The sequence below is a fragment of the Rhineura floridana genome, chromosome 3 (genome assembly GCF_030035675.1).
Source record: "Rhineura floridana isolate rRhiFlo1 chromosome 3, rRhiFlo1.hap2, whole genome shotgun sequence".
Taxonomy (NCBI): domain Eukaryota; kingdom Metazoa; phylum Chordata; class Lepidosauria; order Squamata; family Rhineuridae; genus Rhineura; species Rhineura floridana.
In genome coordinates, this window is record NC_084482.1 from 188,334,758 (window position 1) to 188,354,197 (window position 19,440).

A 19,440-nucleotide genomic window follows, 5' to 3' on the forward strand; every position below is an offset into this window, starting at 1 on the left:
TAACTATTTAGAAAGAATAAATAAAATTTTAAAGTGGTACAGATGTGGCCAAGTTAGTCGCCATTTGATCCAGCACCCTGGATTAAGACAACACTTTCTACTTTTGCAGTACTATAATGTACAAAGCACACAGAAAACATGAGTGTTGAAAAGCACAAGCAGTGTGCAAAGCACAGCTCTACAGTCTGCCTGCCTCTTGCCCCTCCTGGGCCAGCACAGAATGGCTGTGGAGCAGATTGTGCCCAGCTCAGTAGCCAGCACTAAGCAGGCAAACACATGTTGCAGGAATGGGGACACAACACACTGATCAAAAGATGTGGCATAGGGTCATGCTATGTTAATCTGCTGAATGAATATGGAGCACTGAGCATGCATGGGCAAAAGGAGAGGAGTAGTGATATGAACCAGTGATGATAAAACACCCAGCAGAAGCATCAAAGGTGATAATCAGAAAGTAGTTTTGATTTATTAGAGATAAGAATTTATAGAATAGCCTTCCTGGAATGGCTATGGAAGCAAAGGACCTTACTGGGCTCAAAACAAAGTTGTATTCACTTATTAAGCACATTCATAGATGCCAGAGAAGCATTTAGAAAGTCTCCCCCATTCTCCCTGTAACATGAATGTACAAACAGGATTCAGGATGTTCATCTGATACTTTTAGACTTGCCTTTGACTGGGTGTCTTTGACTAATGGCTAGAAACATGTAGTAGCAGGCAGTCTGTTTTACCTTTAGGATGGCAAAAGGACACAAATTTGCTTGTAGCTTTGCAAAGATTGGCCTGCCCATCTGCCACTGGGTAGGGCAGAGATCTGTCAGTGTCTCACCCTGTTTCCAATTAACTTGCAGCTTCTGGTGCTTGTGGAAATACCCCAACATCCCCAAGGACCGGTGTTTTCCAGTCATTCTGGCTCAGGTGTGAAGGAGGGGTATGCAGAACAGGTGCCAAAGAGTATGGGGGAAAGGTACCAGGTATCAGCAAGGGGAGGAGAAGGCATGAAATCCAAGTCTGTGTGCTTGCCTGAAGACAAGAACCGAGCCTCATATCAGGGCTAGTTTCTCCTTAGTGTTTGCCTAAATCCTTTCTTCCCCTCAATCTAGCTTTATCTCCTTTCTGACTCCAAAATCCATATCTGTCTGATCTCCCATTTGTGGAGGGATCCTGAGCATCATAACATCAAAGCAGGGATAAGCAACTAGAGGTTCAAAGGCAAACACCAACCCATCTAGCCTGTAGTATAGACCCTGACCCCAAGAATGCCCCCTGACCACTCTTTTTGCATCTCAACCATTTCCCCCCCAAGCCCAGACACTAACCCTTTAAAGGCGAAGATAAGTCTAACATTAAGGCTCCTTCCACACTATTGCCCTTTAATGATAATGAGGCATTGCTTTTCTGCAATTTGCTAGAAATTGAATTTAAATAGTGATCCCCCCCCCCCCAGCACTTAAGACAGTGCTATATTATCCAGCATGGTCCTTCTCTTTAACTAAGATCCTCCTACAACATTTCCTCACAAATAAGTTCAGCAATGTTGCTTTCCAAAATTACATTAAAATCTTGCCAAATGTATTTCTTCCCTTTGATCTTGGCTGGTGGGATTACTGAAACTATGTTCGTAATTGCCCACAGTAGGAAGGGGAGGCTTTGATTACTTCTTCTAATTCCCCCCTTTTTTTACACAGTAAAACAGTGCTATTTTGATTTTTTTAAAAAAATAAGGGGAAATAATATACACAAACAGAATAAAATCTGACACTGGGACAATTAAGAAACCCTGTTCAAGGGACAGTTAATAGGCTGTTCATCATTAATCTCCAGCCATGGTCAATAAGAACCATCGGGACTTGGTCATTAAAACCATCAGGACTTGCAAACAGGTAACTTACAATGAAAGGCACAAAAGCCTAAGAGGTGGGGTACCTGTGGCCCTCCAGATGTTGTTGAATAACAACTCACATCAGCCTAGGCCAGCATTGCCAATGATCAGGGATGATGTGAGTGGTAGTCCAACATCTGGAGGGCTACAGGATAACCACCCCCATCTTAAATCGTACTCTGCCTGTTCACACTGGCCTGAGTAGTGTTGAAGTTGTGTTTGTGGAAATGTAAAATATTTCATGCCACTTCTCCAATCTAAATTGCCTATTCCAGTGGTGTCAGGGTTCAGTCACACACATCTGTGTGTAACAATCACTGCAGCTAAGCTGCACAATAAGGGGATGACTGTGTCCCACTTGCTGCTTATACTTTCAGACAGGTTTAATCTAAAGATGGATATAATGTGGTATGATTTGACCTAAAGGTCATTAGGTGACCTAAAACCCCACTCCAGAACCCACTCCAAAATGTGTTCAAGCTGTTCCTACCATACAGTGGGAGCTTCCACAACAATCCCTTTCTGTGGAATCCTTGTTTACCCACTTTTTACAGAGCAAGCTGACAAAGCTGTTGTCAGCCTTTTGTGTTGCTGTGTGGTCCTAAGTTTATTCAGAGCTGATTTGCTGCTTTTAAAAATAAAATAAAATGTAATTGCAGCATCAGCTTGTTTAGTGTGGCAAGGCAAAATGCTATAGACTATTTAGGGCTCCTGTGCCTTTACTTGAAAGTTACCTTCACAGGTTCAACATATTGTATTGCTTCCTGATGAGCATGGCTAGGGAATTCATGATGAGCAGCCCATTAATTGTTCCTTAAATAGCGTCTCTTAATTGCATTTTTGTTCATCTGGAAAAGGGGGCTTTAATTACTGATTTCTTCTACATTTTCGGTTTGTTTTCATAGTGAAATAATGCCATTTCATTTTTTTAAAAGTTAACATTAAAAAATGAGAGGAAGCCAGTAATGAAAGTCTCCTTTAAAATTGACAGTAGAGCAAGAAATGTGTTTATTTACATTTATAAAAGTATTTATATACCACCATCTCATAAATCATCAGGGCAGCATACAACAATATGAAAACAATAATTTTTTTTAAAAAACATTAAAAACTGTACAAATTAACAATGAGCCAATTAAGAGAAGGTATTCAAGGGCCAATTAATAAAATACTAATTACTTATCCCCCATTTGCATTCAGCAGGAACCAATGAAATGGCCCAGGTGAAAACTTTAACATTGCTGGGAACCTTTACTGGCCAGGACCACTACTTGTGAGTAAACACTGCAGAAGACTCTTAGCCATTGTAAAAAGCATTGCTGGATATTCCAGTATTAGGTAGTGGAAACTAATTCTATTTCCAACTATTTCCGGTAGTTTACCCCTCACAAAGGTACAGTTTCCAGCACCCTTTAAAAAACCTGTACCTGTTTGTCCCAGCATTTCCCAGCTGTTAATACCAGTTCCTTAGCATTTCTGGCTGTTGCTGTTGATACTTTATTAGTATGTTTTTATTGTATTGTTTCATATTGTCTCGTATTTTGAACTGCCTTGGTATTATTTAGAACGGAAGGTTTTAAATACAAAACAAAATTGGCCCCAGCCAGTGCGGCCAACCATCAGGAGTATGGAACAGGTTACCAGTTCCTGTTTCACAGGGATGGAACAGACAGTTGAGTTTTCTTACATATTTTTGCCTGTCATGTGTATTTGAACTGTAGATTCCTTCCTGCTGATATGTATTTCTGTCTTTCTGTTTCTGCAATGATGGCTAAGGCCACCTAGAATGCCTTTTATTCGTGTGTAAGATATGAACAGCGCATATTATAAAGACTGCTCTGCTGTCTGAAATCTGACTCCCAAATAGAAAATTTCAGATACCTTCCAAGACTCGAGAAAGCTTGAGTGGGACTTCCTCTATCCTCCGCCTGCACTGGACAACTGCTGTTGATAATCTGTGAGCGTAGGTGAACTAACATTTGACATACAAGGACTCTACATAGATACGGAGGAAGGGAGAAAGCAAGAACCCTCAACCCTGTGCATTCACTGGCAAGGGAGCCAGCCTTGCCGGTATTGGAACCCTCTAAGACTAAATAAAAATGAGAGCAAATGTTATGCATTGTAAGGTTGAAATACGTTTGTGAGAGTAAACTCTGCTGAACACTGTGGGCATTAAATTTGTTTAAGAGTAAAGTGACTATCAATGCACTGGCAAAGAGCATTTATCCAATTTGTTTATGCAATTTTTTGTGAGGTTATGCGCCACTACCATCCAGTGGTTATTATTCCAGTGCAAATTTGTCAGTTCTCTGATTGGACTTTTTGCATGTGATAGCAACCATTAGATGGTGGTGACCTATAACTAGGGATGGGTGAGAATTTTGATTCAGTTCTCATTTCAAGCAGAATTTATCAAATTCATAATTTCCAAAACAATATGACAACCAAAACACTGCCATCCTTTGAAATTTGCATTTATTAGGATTTTGGGATGCAATTTGCCAACTAAACAACATTTACAAAAATGCATATATTAGGGGAAAGTGTGAAAATAACATGCAAAAAGGCATGAAAAGATGAGAAATGGCTTGCAAAAATGTGTACCTTTGTCAAAGCTGCCTACAAAAATGTGTTTATTTGGAGAAATTCACACTAAAATGGTGGAGAATTTTCAGGATAATTTTTTTTAAAAAAAGCAGATCACTGTAGAAATGTAGAGAACTGAATTTAACATCGGAAAAAGGAGAAATTCAGAGAACCGAAAGACAGATCTTTCCATCCCTACCTAAAACTTTGGCATAACCTTTGTAAAAACAAATCAAGACACATGCTCAGTGAACAAGTCACCTAGAAAACATGTAGTATAGCACTTTTTTTTGTCAGTCTTAACACTTTCCTTTGGCATTTTTATTTTTAACTCTGGAAAAAAATGTAGTGCAAGCCTATGAATACTCCTGAGTAGACCCATTGATGCTAGGTACATTCTTCCAAGTTAGTAAGCCCCATTGAATTCTGTCTTCTTTCTAAGTACTGTAGATACATGCACAGGCTTGGCCTATTAGTTATCAAACTTCCTCCTAGCCCTTTTAGAAGGTAAACTCTTCTTCCTTCCTTGAATACTTATGCACTGTATTTAGGAGCAGCATGGGAGGAAAGTATGGTCTGGAATTAGATGGGAGGAGGAAAATGTGAGGCTGGGAATTAGGATCGTGGGAGGGGAAGTGGAATTGGGATCTGGGTTAGGAAGATGGTGGCTGAAAGTGTGTACTTTGCAACCATTGGCTTACCTTAGGCTTCTGAAAAGAGACTAATTTGGAGTCTCGCAAGAGGCACCTCTTCCTGCCCTTCTTGCAGACTGCAGAAAAGTGGTTATTTCTAACTACAAGTGAGACCTTTGTGATAAGGTAAGGAGGCATATGGGACCTTTTCCTGCAAAACTGTTGCAGTGACCAGTGTAGTCCAACTAGGGCTGGACTTTGGGGCCAAAGGCCAGGACCCCACAGGCCAAAGGGCCTCCAAATGACCACCCAGAGAGAGACCAGTGATGACAGCAACAAACAGGCCCCAGCGTCAGGACTTGAGGTGGTAGGGGCATGCCAGGTCACTGCAGCAACCCTTCTATCATTCTTATTATTTTTAAAAAACATACTGATGCCAAGGCAGGGCACAGCATACAAATAAATGATAATAAAACAACCAAACAGCAGAGGGCTAACACAGTCACACATTAAAAATCTAAAAAGCCTGAGCAAATAGGAACATCTTTTCTTGCTACCAAAATAACTGCAGATTTTAGTGCCTGGATGACCTTCCTGCAAGAGGAGGGCATTCCAGACATTTAAGACATTTACATGCCCCTTTTCAGGTGAAACTCTCAAAGCAGTTTTACATAAAAACATTAAAGCAACAAGTATCAACTGAAGCAATATAATAAAACACTCAAGATAAGCTACAAGTGGAAAAAAACTTTTTGAAAACTAGATCACTTCTCTCCTTGGCAAGATGACTCCTGTACTGATGGTTGGGGGAGGGAGAGGCCACCTCAGCTGAAACATTAAGAGCGAAATGGCAGCAGTTTTCCAGGCTATTCCTCATTAGTTCCAGATGGCTCCTGAGTAGTTCTGTGGTGATGATGTGGAAGGGAGATGCAACCTCAACACATTTTCCATATTCAGGGCTGGCCTAATCATAGAGGCGGATTGTCTGCTGCAGTGCTGAAATTTCAAGGGCTCCTCCTTCCGGTATGGAAATGTCTCGGTGGGAGAGTATTATTTGCCTCCTTTGGGGGGGGGGGAGTCTGTGCAGATGCAATGTACCATGTTGTCATCTCAACTGGTATCACACACATGTGTAAGCCAGCACAGTCTAGTGGTTAGAGTTAGACTGTCGGACTAGGATCAGGGAGAGCCAGGTTCAAAATTCCCCTCAGCCATGAGCTCACTAGGAGACCTCAGGTACATCACTCTGTCTGCGAAGGTTGTTGTGAGGGTTAAAGAGGAGTCCCCTAGTCCTAATCCCTGAGCAGAATAGATAGTGTGGAGACACTGTGGCCTGCCAGATGTTGTTGGACCACAGCTTCCATAATCCCTGACCATTAGTCATGCTGGTTGAGGCTGACGGGAGTCCCACAACAACTAGAGCACTATATGTTCCCCATTTCCAATATATATAATGGGAAACTAGTATTTAAATAAAATTGTCATTGACAAACTTAATTTTGAAGAATGATTCTTCGCCTGTTGCATTTCTGCCTGTCATGGAGCTAACAAAGGCACAGAAACCCTGCAAAAAGGCGGGACATGCAGATGCGAACTCAAAAGCCTCAAAGAAAATAATGTATATCAATAGTTTTTGCTATTTCTCTCCCTGGGGCTTAAATATGAAGCTCTGAGCCCCACAAAGACATAGAAAGATGACCTAGGAGATGTGTGTATAGTCTGAAGGTACATGAGGCCAGCCCCCTGCTGAAGCAGGGACAGGTCTGGCCAGTGCCTGGATGGGAGACCAGTTGGAAACCATATGTAAGCTGCCTTGGGTTTCTAGCATGGAAAAAAAATAGGGTATAAAAGTAATAAATAAATAAATAAATAAATAAATACCCTTAAAAAAGTGTCCCCTTCCTGTTGGCATTTCCAGTTGCTGTCTTTGGACGTAAACAGAGTGCTGAAATAGAGAATTGTCAAATATAAAAAGGCTATTTGTATGGGGGGGGAGCATGTGGTATTTCTAGTTGCTGTCTTTCGAGGTAAATAGAGTGCTGAAATAGAGAAGTGTTAAATATAAACAGGCTATGTGCAGGGGGGGGAGGATGTGATACTTACTTGGAAGTAAATCCCACTTTATTCAATGAGGCTTATTCCCAGGTAAGCATGCACAGGATTGCAGCTTAAATAGTTTGGCTAGTAGGAGCAAGTCTGTAAACTGGAGATCATACTAAATATATTTTTCACAGTAAATATATATGTGTGTGTCAAAAGTGGATATGATCACTTTGTTAATCCATTGTAGTTTACTTTGTCCTTTTACTACTGTAAAAACTCAGTCAAGAAGAGTTCCTATTAAAATATCTGAGGGGAAAGACAAACAGGTGATGCTGCAAGACATAACACAGAATCCGAATTGGAAGGTACCTTGTAGGTTATCTAGTCCCTTTGCTTAATGGAAGATTGGTAATGCTGGATGCAACTGCAGCATAGTCAATATATTAGGAATCAGGTAAAGCAGAGGGTCTCAAAATGTGATCTGTTGTCCACCAGCAGTGGTCTGTAATCTTCATGCAGGTGATCTGTGGCATCTCAGTGGATTTGTGTTTGAAGACGGGAGATGACACATTCATTGCATTAAAAAATTGTATTGATTGTATCTTAATTGCTTTGTATTTCTTTTGTTGTATTACAATTTGAATTCTATGAAACATAATAAAACAATATATAAGAAATAAAAGAAGCAATAAAAATACAGTTGAAAATCATGCAACATCTAGCACAGCACATTACAGTTACTACAACAGGCAGGCTGAAATATCATTAAGCCGTCCGCCAAGACCCTCAGAAATTTTCCAGTGATCCATGGGCAAACAAACAGTTTGGGAACTACTGAAGTAAACCCCGGCAAGGATCTGTGTGTCGCTTCCTCGAACGCTAGGGGGCATTGGCTCTTCTCCCAACCAAATACCATGGGCTCCTCCTCTTCTCTCTCCGGCTCCAACAGTTCCGGCTCTCTCTTTGTAGGAGCCTCCAATTACGTAGCTGCTCGGGATCAGGCGCGTGTTTTCTCCGTTGAAGGGTCACCTCGTTTCGCTCCTCCTCCGATGGCTCCTCTCCGGTTGCTTGGTCCAGCTCTGAGCTGGAGACTCGCGGCAAGGCCCATTACCAGCAGGTAAGTATACAGCCTAGTGGGATCTCCCTCCGGTGGGGCGACGTTAGAACCTGGCTGGGGGTAGGAGAGGGATAAAGACCGCAAAAAAGCGTCCGTTTTGTCACTGTGGTGCAGCGTGGGAACTGACGTTGCCCTCTGTTTGCGACTGCCCGCGCTCCCCTGCCATCAAGGCCATGTCAGGCAGAAATCCACGTGATTAAGCGTATCCCGTCATTGTATCTTCATGTGGGGACAAACTGTAGCTGCTGAATTTTTGCCTGACTTGGACCTTTTAAGCGCACCGGATTCTTGCCAGAAAGAAAGGGCAGCAAACCTACTTCTGGATCAGAGCTTTGTGTTGTGGCTGTGACTTGAAGCAGAGGTGTAAACCTGTTGCCCTCTAGATGTTACTGGAGTGCAGCTGTCATAATCCCTGACCATTGGCTATACTGGCTGGGGCTGATAGAGGGCCACAAGTCCCCCCCCATCCTCCTTCAACCTGGTACCTTCCAGATGTTTTGGACTGCGACTTCCATCAGCCCCAGACAGAGTGGCCAGTGGTCAGGGCTGATGGGAGCTGTAGTCCAAAAATTTGGAGAGCAACAGGTTGGCAAAAGCTACCTGTGTAATCAGCCATAATATAAAGAAGTGCCCCTGAGTATGTACACAGAGTAGATATATATAGTACGTAATAAATTTCTAAAACCACTGAGTCGCTATAGTGAGCTCACCCACACCTGGAGTTAGGAGGATGAGTTACTAGGTCAGAGGCTATGACTCCCACCCAGGCCTGAGCCCCTCACCTTTCCTTTTAAGAAGAGTAGCTGCCCATCTCCTGCAAACCTTGCCATTTAATTCCAGGACCATATCAAACATTCAGTGGTGAGTTATTGTCTATCAGTAGGAAATAATGCTCAGAAGAAATATTGTCTTTATTGGTATTCCACATGGTCTAGGGCAGGAGTCAGGAAACTGTGGCCCTCTAGATGTTGCTGGCCTACAACTCCCATAATCCCTAACCATTGGCCATGCTGGCTGGGGCCACAACATCTTGGGTGGGGAGCAAGTTCCCTACCCCTGTTCTAGGGTTAGGACAGACACCTTGGTACTGAAAACAGGTTATGAGCCCAGTCCCGGTGAGTCATCTCTTTCAGACTAAGCTTTGGGTCGAAGAGTTTAGTCTGACTCTGCCCTTCAGCATGTGACCAAAAAACAAAACAAAACACTCCACTGAATGGGATATGTTTCCAGAACAAGGCAATGGGTTAAAAGAAAGCCAAGGTGGATGGTGGCTGTGCGCAGATCTTGGCTACCAAAGGAGCATCTTTGGGAAGAGGAAAGTTGAGGTTGGAGACTCCCACAAAGGTTTTTTGAGAGCCTTTGTCTACTGTAAAGAAATTGTGAAACGGATTCTTTGTCCTGTCTCACTTTTTGAACCCTTGGTTCTGGGAGCTGCAGGAAGAGGGTCCCAAGTATGGGTATCTCTGACCATCAAGAGTGTTTTAGCCACGATTTACCCCTTGAACCTGTGATCAGTATTGAGACTCAACCTGGGATTTATGAAGTAATAAGACAGTGTCTCTGAACAAGTTCAGAGTTCCTTTCCCTCTCCACCTAGGGCTCCATACATCTCTGATCAGGCAGCAGATTTTCTGGGTCAAAAGGTACAGCATCCATTTGAGCTTGAGCTAGGATCCCCCTGAGCATTCTGATACCTCCCTTCTACCCTGTTTTGGAATCTTCCATTTCTCAGGATCTTCCCAATAAAGGCCATGCTGGCATTTTCTCTAACCGAGTAAATAAGCTCCTCAGTGCAAGCGTGGCGGCTTGTGGCCTAACTACCCCTCCGATCAACGCAAGGTAGGGACTACCCAGGGGCACAGCAGAACCGCATGAAATCCAGACTGCTGTGTTGGAAGCCAAGAGTACGAATAGCAATGTTACTGCAAAACAGCTGCTTTTGTGACATTATATATACATTGTGACTGTTATGTTGTTATGAGGTTTTGTTTTAAAATCTGCCTTGAGATCCCTTGGTGATAAAAGGTGGTGTATATGTTATTTAAGTTAAAAAAAAATGCCTAAAACAATCATGCCGGCATTCAACAGCTGAGTTTGCTCCTTATTCTGGATTAAGGCAAAATACAAGGCACTGGCCTTGAGTACACTGCAATGTAAACATGGCCTCTGTCTTCTCCATATTCTCACTGACAGGCAGCCACAGCGGGGTCACCGCCTGACGCCTTCAGATGATGAGCTCTACCAGAAGACGACAATCCAGCATTTGGAGAGGGAGTCCAAAGATAAAATGTTTATAGAAGGTTTCACCAACCGAGGGTTCACCATCAGTGGGAACAAAGTGGTAGGGCCTTGTGCTGTCCTGCCACGAGCCATCCTGCAGTGGAATGTGAGTGTGTGCGGCTTTCCTTGGTCACTGCTGACCCTGAGGCCTAGAAATTTGAGCTTTTTTCCCAGACCCAAATGCTTGGAAGCAGCTGTCTTATCAGCAGACTGGTGGTCCAGTTAGCACAGTACTGTTAACCCTGACTTGCAGTGGCTCATCAGGGTCTCCCAGGAAGCAATATTTTTCAGTCCTGTGTCCGATCATTGATCCTGCAACCTTATCCATGCAAACTGTATTTTGTCACTGAGCTGTATAACTCTTGTGGTGCTGAGTGTCAGTTGTGACCAGGCCTTTTGGGTCCAGAAGCAGAAGCCCCAAACATTCAGCCGGAGTGGAAGGCCCCCAAAAGGGAATCTGGCACTTTCCAGGAGGCTCTGCCTTAGGGCCTTTTGGATCACGACACTGGTAGTGCTATCTAGTGTACTAGACAGAGTCTTCTGAAAATATCAGAAGGGTAGCTTGTTCCCTCAGTGCAGCAGCATCCTGGGAAAAACTGACCTGTTGAACCTCTCTCTATCCTGCCATTTTTAAAGGAGCCACAGGAACCTGGGAGCAGTGTGGGCTAGTATCTTGGAGACATTGCCACCATACTTTGCATTGATACAGTACTTTAGAGTGTTCACACTTGTTGACCTCTGTAATCCTTACAAGAAATCCTGTAAGATAGGCAAGGTATTCTCATCATCATATAGTGGATGACTGAAGCTGAGAAATCGTATTTTGCCTAAAGCTGTGTGCTCGTAGCAGAGGTAAGATCTGCAGGGGACTTGTCATTCACAGCTCCTTGTCTTGGCAAGAGTGCTAAAGTTGCCTGCAGTTTCTGGATAGCAGGAGTGAATACAGGAAGTTGCCTTATGCTAAGTCAGACCATTGGTCCATCTAAGTTCAGTACTGGCTGGCAGTGGCTCTCCAGGCTTTCAAGACAGGCGTCTTTCCCAGCCTTAGGTGAAGATGCGTGGACTGAACCTGGGACCGTCTGCATGCAAAGCAGTTGCTCTGCCACAGAGCTACAGCCCTTCCAGCAGCTTGGACAGACATCTGCTGGGGTGATTTGGGGGTTCAGGGTATCCTGTTTTGTGGGGCTTGACAATGCCTTGGAACCGTCAGTGCCCTTCCTGTGGTTTCTGTCCCAAGCAAGAGAAAGAAGTAGGGAATGCACCAATGTAAAAACCACGAAAGAGGAAGCCTCTAAGTCTGGGGTGAGGAACTGCCTGCCTGTGGGTCAGATGCAGCCCGTGGGTTCATTTCATGTGGCCCACAATGGCAGTGTGCTCTAGTGGGTGGCTTTGCTTCTTCCACTGGAGAACGACAACACAAAGCTCACCAAGCCAGGGGCACATCACCTCTTCACATGCAGTGGCTTTCTGGGTCCCACATGGATCCTACACTGAGTGTTTTTCTGCATGCTTCATTACATGCATACCCCAGGAGGTATGGCCACACCTGAGAAAGTCAGGAGCTGAAAGTCATGCTTTAGAGGGCAATGATGGCTGAAAGCTTGAGTTTGCAATGCTGTTGCCTCCATAGGTGGACAATGGGAAGAAGGGTGAGGAAGGTGCCTGGGAAGAGTCTTCTTGTTGCTCCCTCACTTGGAAATGGTGGAGGAAGAGAGGTGTCTGTCTGTATTCAGGAGTGCATCATGTTGAACTGCTGTTGCCACAGCAACTCCTGCTGGGAGTTGATGGCTGCAGTCTCCATGGCTGCAGCTGCACTTGCTCAGCATCGTCGCACCTCCTTGACGGAGACGACTAAAGGGCTTCTCCAAGCTTAGGGAGAGGTAACTACTAAGCATCCCACCATTATGTAGTATAGCTCAGCAATACTACATGCAAGAAGGATCTTGGAATTGTTGATTGCAAGCTGAATATGAGCCAACAGTGTGGTGTGGCTGCAAAAAAGGCAAGTGCTATTTTAGGCTGCATTAACAAAACTATAGTTTCCAAATCTCATAAAGTACTAGTTCCCCTCTATTCAGCACTGGTTAGGCCTCATCTTGAGTACTGCGTCCAGTTCTGGACACCGCACTTTCAGAAGGATGCAGAGAAACTGGAACAGGTTCAGAGGAGGGCAACAAGGATAATCAGGTGACTGGAAACAAAGCCCTATGAGGAGAGACTGAAAGAACTGGGCATGTTTAGCCTGGAGAAGAGAAGACTGAGGGGAGATATGATAGCACTCTTCAAGTACTTGAAAGGTTGTCACACAGAGGAGGGCCATGATCTCTTCTCGATTGTTCCAGAGTTCAGGATACAGAAAAATGGGCTCAAGTTACAGGAAACTGGATTTCAGATGAACATCAGGAAAAACTTCCTAACTGTTAGAGCCATACGACAATGGAACAAATGACCTAGGGAGGTGGTGGGCTCTCCAACACTGCAAGCCTTCAAGAGGTAGCTGGATAGCCACCTGTCAGATATGCTTTAATTTGGATTCCTGCGTTGAGCAGGGGGTTGGACTTGATGGCCTTATACAACTCTATCATTCTATGATTAGAGGGATGCCCCAAATATTTCAGCCTCTGCTTCCTCTTCCCCTACTGCCCTGGTTTCATATTGCGCAACCCCATGCATGTTTCCTAAGCGATAAGCTCCAATGAATTGCCCCCAGTTGTTTTTTCTCATGGATCAATGATTTGGTATAGAAAAGAGGTCCCCCCCCCCGCACGAAGGCACATTAGGAATGCATAACTGATTAGGCCCAACATGTTTTGCCGCCATGGGCTCCTACTGGAAGGGCGGGATATAAAGCTAATAAATAAATAAATAAATAATAAGACGACTGTCTGTGCTGTGTAGTAGAACTTTTCTTACAAAGTAATTATAGGCCTTCCTTTTTCCTGTTCTCTCTCTTTCCTTTCCAGGTTGGCACACATAAGGACATCACAGCCGAGAGCCTCATACTCTTCCGTCTCCTGGAGCCCCGGATAGGTACAAGTGCTCTTTTTCCTTATGTCAAGAACGAGGGAACCTGTCGCCTTCCAGATGTTGTTGAACATTCAGCTCCCATCTACCTTGGCCATTGGTGCTGCTGGCTGGGGATGCTGGGAGTTGCAGTCCAACAACATCTGGAGGGCAACAGGTTCACCACCCCAACTTTTTGCGCTCTTGTGGGGATGGGATGGAAGCTAATCCTGGGAAGAGGGTTTGTGGGTATCTTGATTGTAATAATCCACTTCTAGGTCTGGATATGGCCTAAAATGTGCTTCAGACTTGCAGCCTGCTCTTCCTCCAGAGGGCACACAGCAGCTTACCTTTGGTTCCCAGGCAACTTGTACAGTCCCTCCAGCTTCACTTTAGCAGTAAACCAGCATATGCCTTCATACCAGAAATATTTTCAACAGTGCCCCTTCTGCCTTGGAGCACCAAGAGGATTCTGCCCTCAGGGAATTAACGTACAAAGTTATGCCATTAAGAAAAAGACAGAAAATTGTACAATCACATCAGCAGAAAGTTCTCAGTCTAAAGCAGGGTGTTGGTGATGGAATTGGATCTGTCCCAAGGGCTGGCTCCAGAAGTGGCCAACTCTCTGCAGGCCACTTGGACAGCTGGCAGAGCCACCCACTTGTCAATCACATGGCATCAGAGGATTGAAACTTCAAAGAAAGAATTGGAAGTGCGCTTAGTTGCTAATTCTTTCTTTGCAGCCACAACTTGAATTCAAGGTGCAGCTACAAAGATTTTTCCTTGCTGTAAAGGAAGAATCGAGAGGGTGCTTAGAATGCAGTCCGGATTCTTCCTTTGAATTTGGTGCCTTTCCCTGTCTGATTCAGAAATGGTCGGGTACCCTCCTGAGTATATCTGCTCTGCTGAAAGTAGCATGTCAGGGGAAGGTGCCAAATTCAACCTGCAGGTGCAAATCATGTTCCTTTGTAGCTGCATATTGATTCTAGCACTGTTTCAAGCTGCAAATTTACCTGCCCCGCACTTGACATCATACAATGTCGGGTGATGGTCAGGTGGGCATAATTTGGGCCACATTGGGAGACCTGGACAGCCTGATTAGACCTGAAGGCTGGGGCTTCACCCTGGTCTAAAGCATAGATGGAGAGTCTGTGGCCCTCCAGCATGGCCAGTGACCAGGGGTGATGAGAATTGTAGTCGAGGTCATTTGGTCCCCATTCCTAAAAGCATCATTTAAAAGATGCTGACTTGGCTCTAGGTTCTCTAGTGGGAAATGAAGGCAGAGTTCTAGCATAAGGTGCAATTCTGCACCAAGGTACCCCAAATCCTATATACAAACAGGAGGCAGTTATGTTAAGTTGATTTTTGAAATTATTTGGGTTACCTTTGGGCAGAATTTGGACTTTCAAAGCACAGAGCTGGCTGTGAGTGACCCAGTCCTGCTTCCTATTTATTTTAGTTATTAAATTTTATTTTATTTATTAGTCACCCATCTGGCTGGTTGTCCAGCCACTCTGGGCGACGTACAAAATAAAACATACAAATACATTAAAACATTAAAAATCTCAATAATAATAATAAAACCTAACCCACCCCAAAAGCCTGCCTGAAGAGCCAGGTCTTCAAGGCCTGGTGGAAGCTCATCATAGAGGGGGCATGGCAGAGATCATTTGGGAGGGAATTCCACAAAGTGGGGGCCACAATTGAAAAAGCCCTCTCACTAGTTCTCACCAGTCTAGCTGTTTTAACTGGTGGGACAGAGAGAAGGCCTTTTGAGGCTGATCTTGTTGGGTGGCGGCGCTGTCAAGAACACTTGGTTTGGCTAAGGTTTGCTAATAAAGATGGTTCTGTGGCAAGGAATTGTGGGGGGAAAATCTTGCCTGAATTCGGACCTCTAGCAGGTCTTGAGACTGTCAGTTCTCACAGCTGAATCCAATTAATTAGGCAGTTAGTGAAAACACCTGCTTATCAGCCTGAGAATGGTACTTCAAGGCTGCCGGCTTGGGAAGGTTGGAGAAACTCTGTGACCATTAGGTGCGAACGCTCTGGAAGATTTCATTGTCAGAAAGCTCTCTGACTGGCTAATTCCTGGGTGTTGCTGGGCCTTTTCCCCAACCAAAGTAGATCTAAGATTTTGAGTCTTTGTTCCCCAATGTTCCTGTCTCATGTTGGGCTTCCATCTTCCTATTGCTATCCAGGCCACACATCCCTGGGGGAGATGTGGAGATGAAGTTACTCTACCTGTTTTGCTATAATGTGTGAGTATAGAATAGGCTAGACAGATTTGTTATTTTTGTCCTGTGATTGAACTCTGTATTTTTGTATTTTACCTAATCTTCTGGGTGTTTGGTTTAAGGAACTATTTTGCTGCTATATTTTTTGCGCTTATAATTTTATTTCAGTAAAGACTACCTCTGATTTACCAGTGTGTGCTCATTACAGGGGAATTTTGGCTCTGAATCCAGTACCTTGGCCATTTAGCCACAGACTACTGTATAACTGGGTATTTTGCCTTAAGGCTCCAAGACAAGGAGTGCATTTTTGGCTCTTGTCTCCTGGAATCCTTGACAGGTCTGTTTACGGCACTTTGGGTTTCCGCTTGGCCCAGAGTGGGTGATCAGGTTTAAGGGGGGGGTGGCAGTCTACCTACTTTACATGGTTGGCATTGGCTTAACTCAGCCCTGATAAGGGAGGCACGGGTTGTGCCTGGTTGGGACCAACTGCCCTGGCCTTGGGAGTTGACCCCCAGCAAGTTTATTTATTTATTATTTAATTTGTATCCTGCCCTTCCTCCCAGCAGGAGGTTCTTCATATGGCTGGCAGCAGTTTGGATAGAGGCTATAATTTTTCCTGGTGAACACACTGTCGAGATAAGTGCATTTGGTAAAAAAGAACACCCATTTTTTGGAGAGACACTTCTGTCACACGGTTTTGTTATTTTGGATAGCTAGGATGGCTAAGACTAGCGAAGCTGAGCCTGTTCTAGCTCTGGAGGGGAGCGAGTCTTTGTCAGAAGAGAGCAGTGAATGTATGATCCCTCCATTCCTTGAGCCAGGACTCGGCTTGAAAGGAGAAGGGAGTGGAACTTCGCAAGAGCGGGAGAGCCATCGCAGGATCATGCCTCAGCGGTGGAGGTGGCATCAGCAGTAGAGGAGACCAATCATCGACAGGGGATGCCTTGGACAGTTGGCAGGCCAGGACATTTTAATCAGACAAAGGGAAAGAATGAACAGCTGAAGGCTATGCAGGATCGGGACAGAGACTGGGAGAGGAGGCGGTCTAGGGAAAGCCATGACCACATCAATAAAAAGCTGTTCCCTGTTTTACATACAGGGGAGGACCTTACAGGGTTGGTGTTGGCTTAACTCAGCCCTGGTAAGGGAGGCATGGGCTCTACCTGGCCAGGAACAACTGCCCTGGGTTTGGGAGTTGACACCCTGGCAAATTCTTCCCAATTTCTATTTTCATCAATAAGCCAGAGACTTTACCACAAGTCCCCTTTGGGTGGTAACCACTGTAGGATGGTGAGTGGTTTGTACTAATAAGTACAAAAATCCTAGGTACTAAGGGCTACTCCCTGACCACCAAAAATGTGACATACCTACTCCACTCAATTTGGAAATAGTATCAAGCCTAGGATTACAGCCCTAAGGACTAGAAACTTGGTTTTACATGTTTAAAATAAAAGCTTTAATGTTTGGACCTAACACCTGTTTCTGCACTTGGGGGGTATGATTGCAAAATAAATCAAGTTTTGGCTATGGGTTAGAAATACAACAGCAGTTGCCTGAGGGCCCAGACTCAACAATAAGACGCTTACCTCTAGAAGGTGGCACCAGTGCCGCGGTAGGGACCAGTGGTGTTGATTCCTCTCCTCTCTTGTCTCCATACACACCCAGTGTAGCAGGGTTTTTGAGTTGCCATATAAAAGTTCACACAATGACCCAAATATAACATTCTTCTGGGGCATTGTGGGAAATTAAAATGGAAGTGCAGGGGTAGTACTCAACATTTTGGACTAGCGTTAGTGCTAGCGCAGCAGGTTCCCCCTGCACTTCTCTCCCTATGCATGCTCTGTGCCATCTCCAAATCTGCTCTGGAGGGTTGGGGAAACTCCCAGAGCAGATTTTGGGTGGGGATGGATGGGGGGGAGGTGAGGGTGAGATCTTTCTGTTGTGCAAGGAAAAAATCTTTGTGCTGACAGAATGATATACCTGGTGCTACATTGACTACAGCTCCAGGTAAGCTGGGGGTGGGCAACAACATTGGAGGGTGTCCAGCAGAGGGCACTTAGCTGAGGGTTTCCCTCAAACCTGGAGCTAGCCCTGAACAATAGAGTATTGGGTTGAAACCAATGAAGTTGTCCTGCTAGCACAAGGATGTCTGCCTGTGCAGTGGGGCTCCTCTCCCCACGCCTCCCTCAATCTGTTCTGGAGGCCTGGGGGAAACCCGAGAACAGATTGGAGGTGTGTGCAGGGGGTATGTGGGGACAAGAGAGGGAGAGGAAGTCCTGTTGCACAGGCAGAAGTTCTTATGCTAATGGAACCACTGGATGCAACCCACTGAGTTTTTATTAAACGATATAATTAAACTTAATAGCAGCAAGCTGTACTTTCATGCCTCTCCAAAACTTATATCTTGTTGTTTTGATTTGTGTCCAAGGAAATGTTTACTGTTGGCTTTTATTATTAGTTACTTATAAGCAAAAATTGTATTAAATTCTTTCGATAAAAATAATTTTGTAAAAGAAGTAAAATAAATTGAGAGACGTAATAGGATTCATAGTAGCTGCTCAGAGCCCAATGAAGTGGCTGTCAGCTGGCATGGCAATCGCAACAGATCATCTGCACCTCTCAAAGAGCCCATAGGACTGAAGCATGCCCAGGAGGGTGTGATGAATTGTTGAAGTGATGTATATTCTAATTGCTTTCTGTGGCCTCATCTATTGGCTCTCCTAGAAATCCTGGTTCTTGGGACAGGAAACAAAGTGGAGCGGCTGGATCCAGCTATCTTGAAGTTAATGCGTCAATGTGGGATTGCTGTGGAAGTACAAGATACGGTAAGAAACTAGAGATGGGGAGAAGCAAAGGAGAATCTCCTTCCTCAGTCTTTGGATCTTGGTACACTGGGGTTTCACTTCTGTATTTAGAATCTATGACACAGGACATGGAAGCAGCATGCTTTTATATGCTTAATATTCAGGTTTGGCCCTAATGTTTCTTGTCCTTGTGGTGGTGGGCTTTTAAAGAAAGCTTGGTGATATCTGCCAACATCTCAGAAAAACTTGAACATGTGGAGTTTATTTTATTTGGGACAACTCATCTCCAGAGGTCCTTGGCTATATCCTCTTCCCAGCACCAGAATTTCTGCTGCGAGTTTTCTGGTAGACTACCTTTCTTCTAAGTGTATATTGATACACTGGTAGCATAAATAATCAGCTACGATGAGACATTCTCTTCCGACTGTTCTTGTTGAGATGCAGTCACTCTGTTAGGATTACACTCTCCCTTAATCAGTGTTTTTTCCCCTCATCTATACTTTTTTTTCCATTGCTTTCACAGCCCAACGCCTGTGCAACTTTCAATTTCTTGACAAGTGAGCAGCGTATGACTGCTGCTGGCCTCATCCCACCTCCTCATACTGCAGATGGCTGAATCTGTGAGAGTAAGGCTGGAGGATTCCCCTGCAGGGCAGAGAAAGGGACTCTGTTGCAATGCCTGCCACGTTCTTCACTGTTGTGCCTGATGGACTCTCCTGCTTGAAAGCAGCACGAGCCAAAGAAATGACAGAACTGTGGTTGTCCAGATAGCAATCTTGGGTGAAGTGTTTAATATTAGCATTTAAGCATGGACTAGCCCAGAGTCGAGAAGATCCAGAATACAGTTGAAATAGAA

At 44.4% G+C, this 19,440-nt stretch overlaps 1 protein-coding gene across 4 annotated transcripts; it reads left to right on the plus strand.

Moving 5' to 3' along the window:
* The first annotated feature begins 3,140 nt into the window (after positions 1-3,140).
* Positions 3,141-19,440, plus strand: NDUFAF3 (NADH:ubiquinone oxidoreductase complex assembly factor 3). Of its 4 annotated transcripts, none has more exons than XM_061618818.1 (6): positions 3,141-3,155; positions 8,116-8,263; positions 10,457-10,649; positions 13,507-13,573; positions 18,505-18,605; positions 19,108-19,440. In XM_061618818.1, the coding sequence occupies exons 2-6, from the start codon at positions 8,196-8,198 to the stop codon at positions 19,198-19,200; spliced, it is 522 nt and encodes a 173-aa protein (XP_061474802.1). In that variant the 5' UTR covers positions 3,141-3,155; positions 8,116-8,195; the 3' UTR covers positions 19,201-19,440. The 4 variants fall into 4 exon arrangements, with proteins under 4 accessions (XP_061474802.1, XP_061474800.1, XP_061474799.1 ...); XM_061618816.1 differs by lacking the exon at positions 3,141-3,155 and adding an exon at positions 5,108-5,289 and having other exon boundaries at positions 8,096-8,263; XM_061618815.1 differs by lacking the exon at positions 3,141-3,155 and adding an exon at positions 5,108-5,289.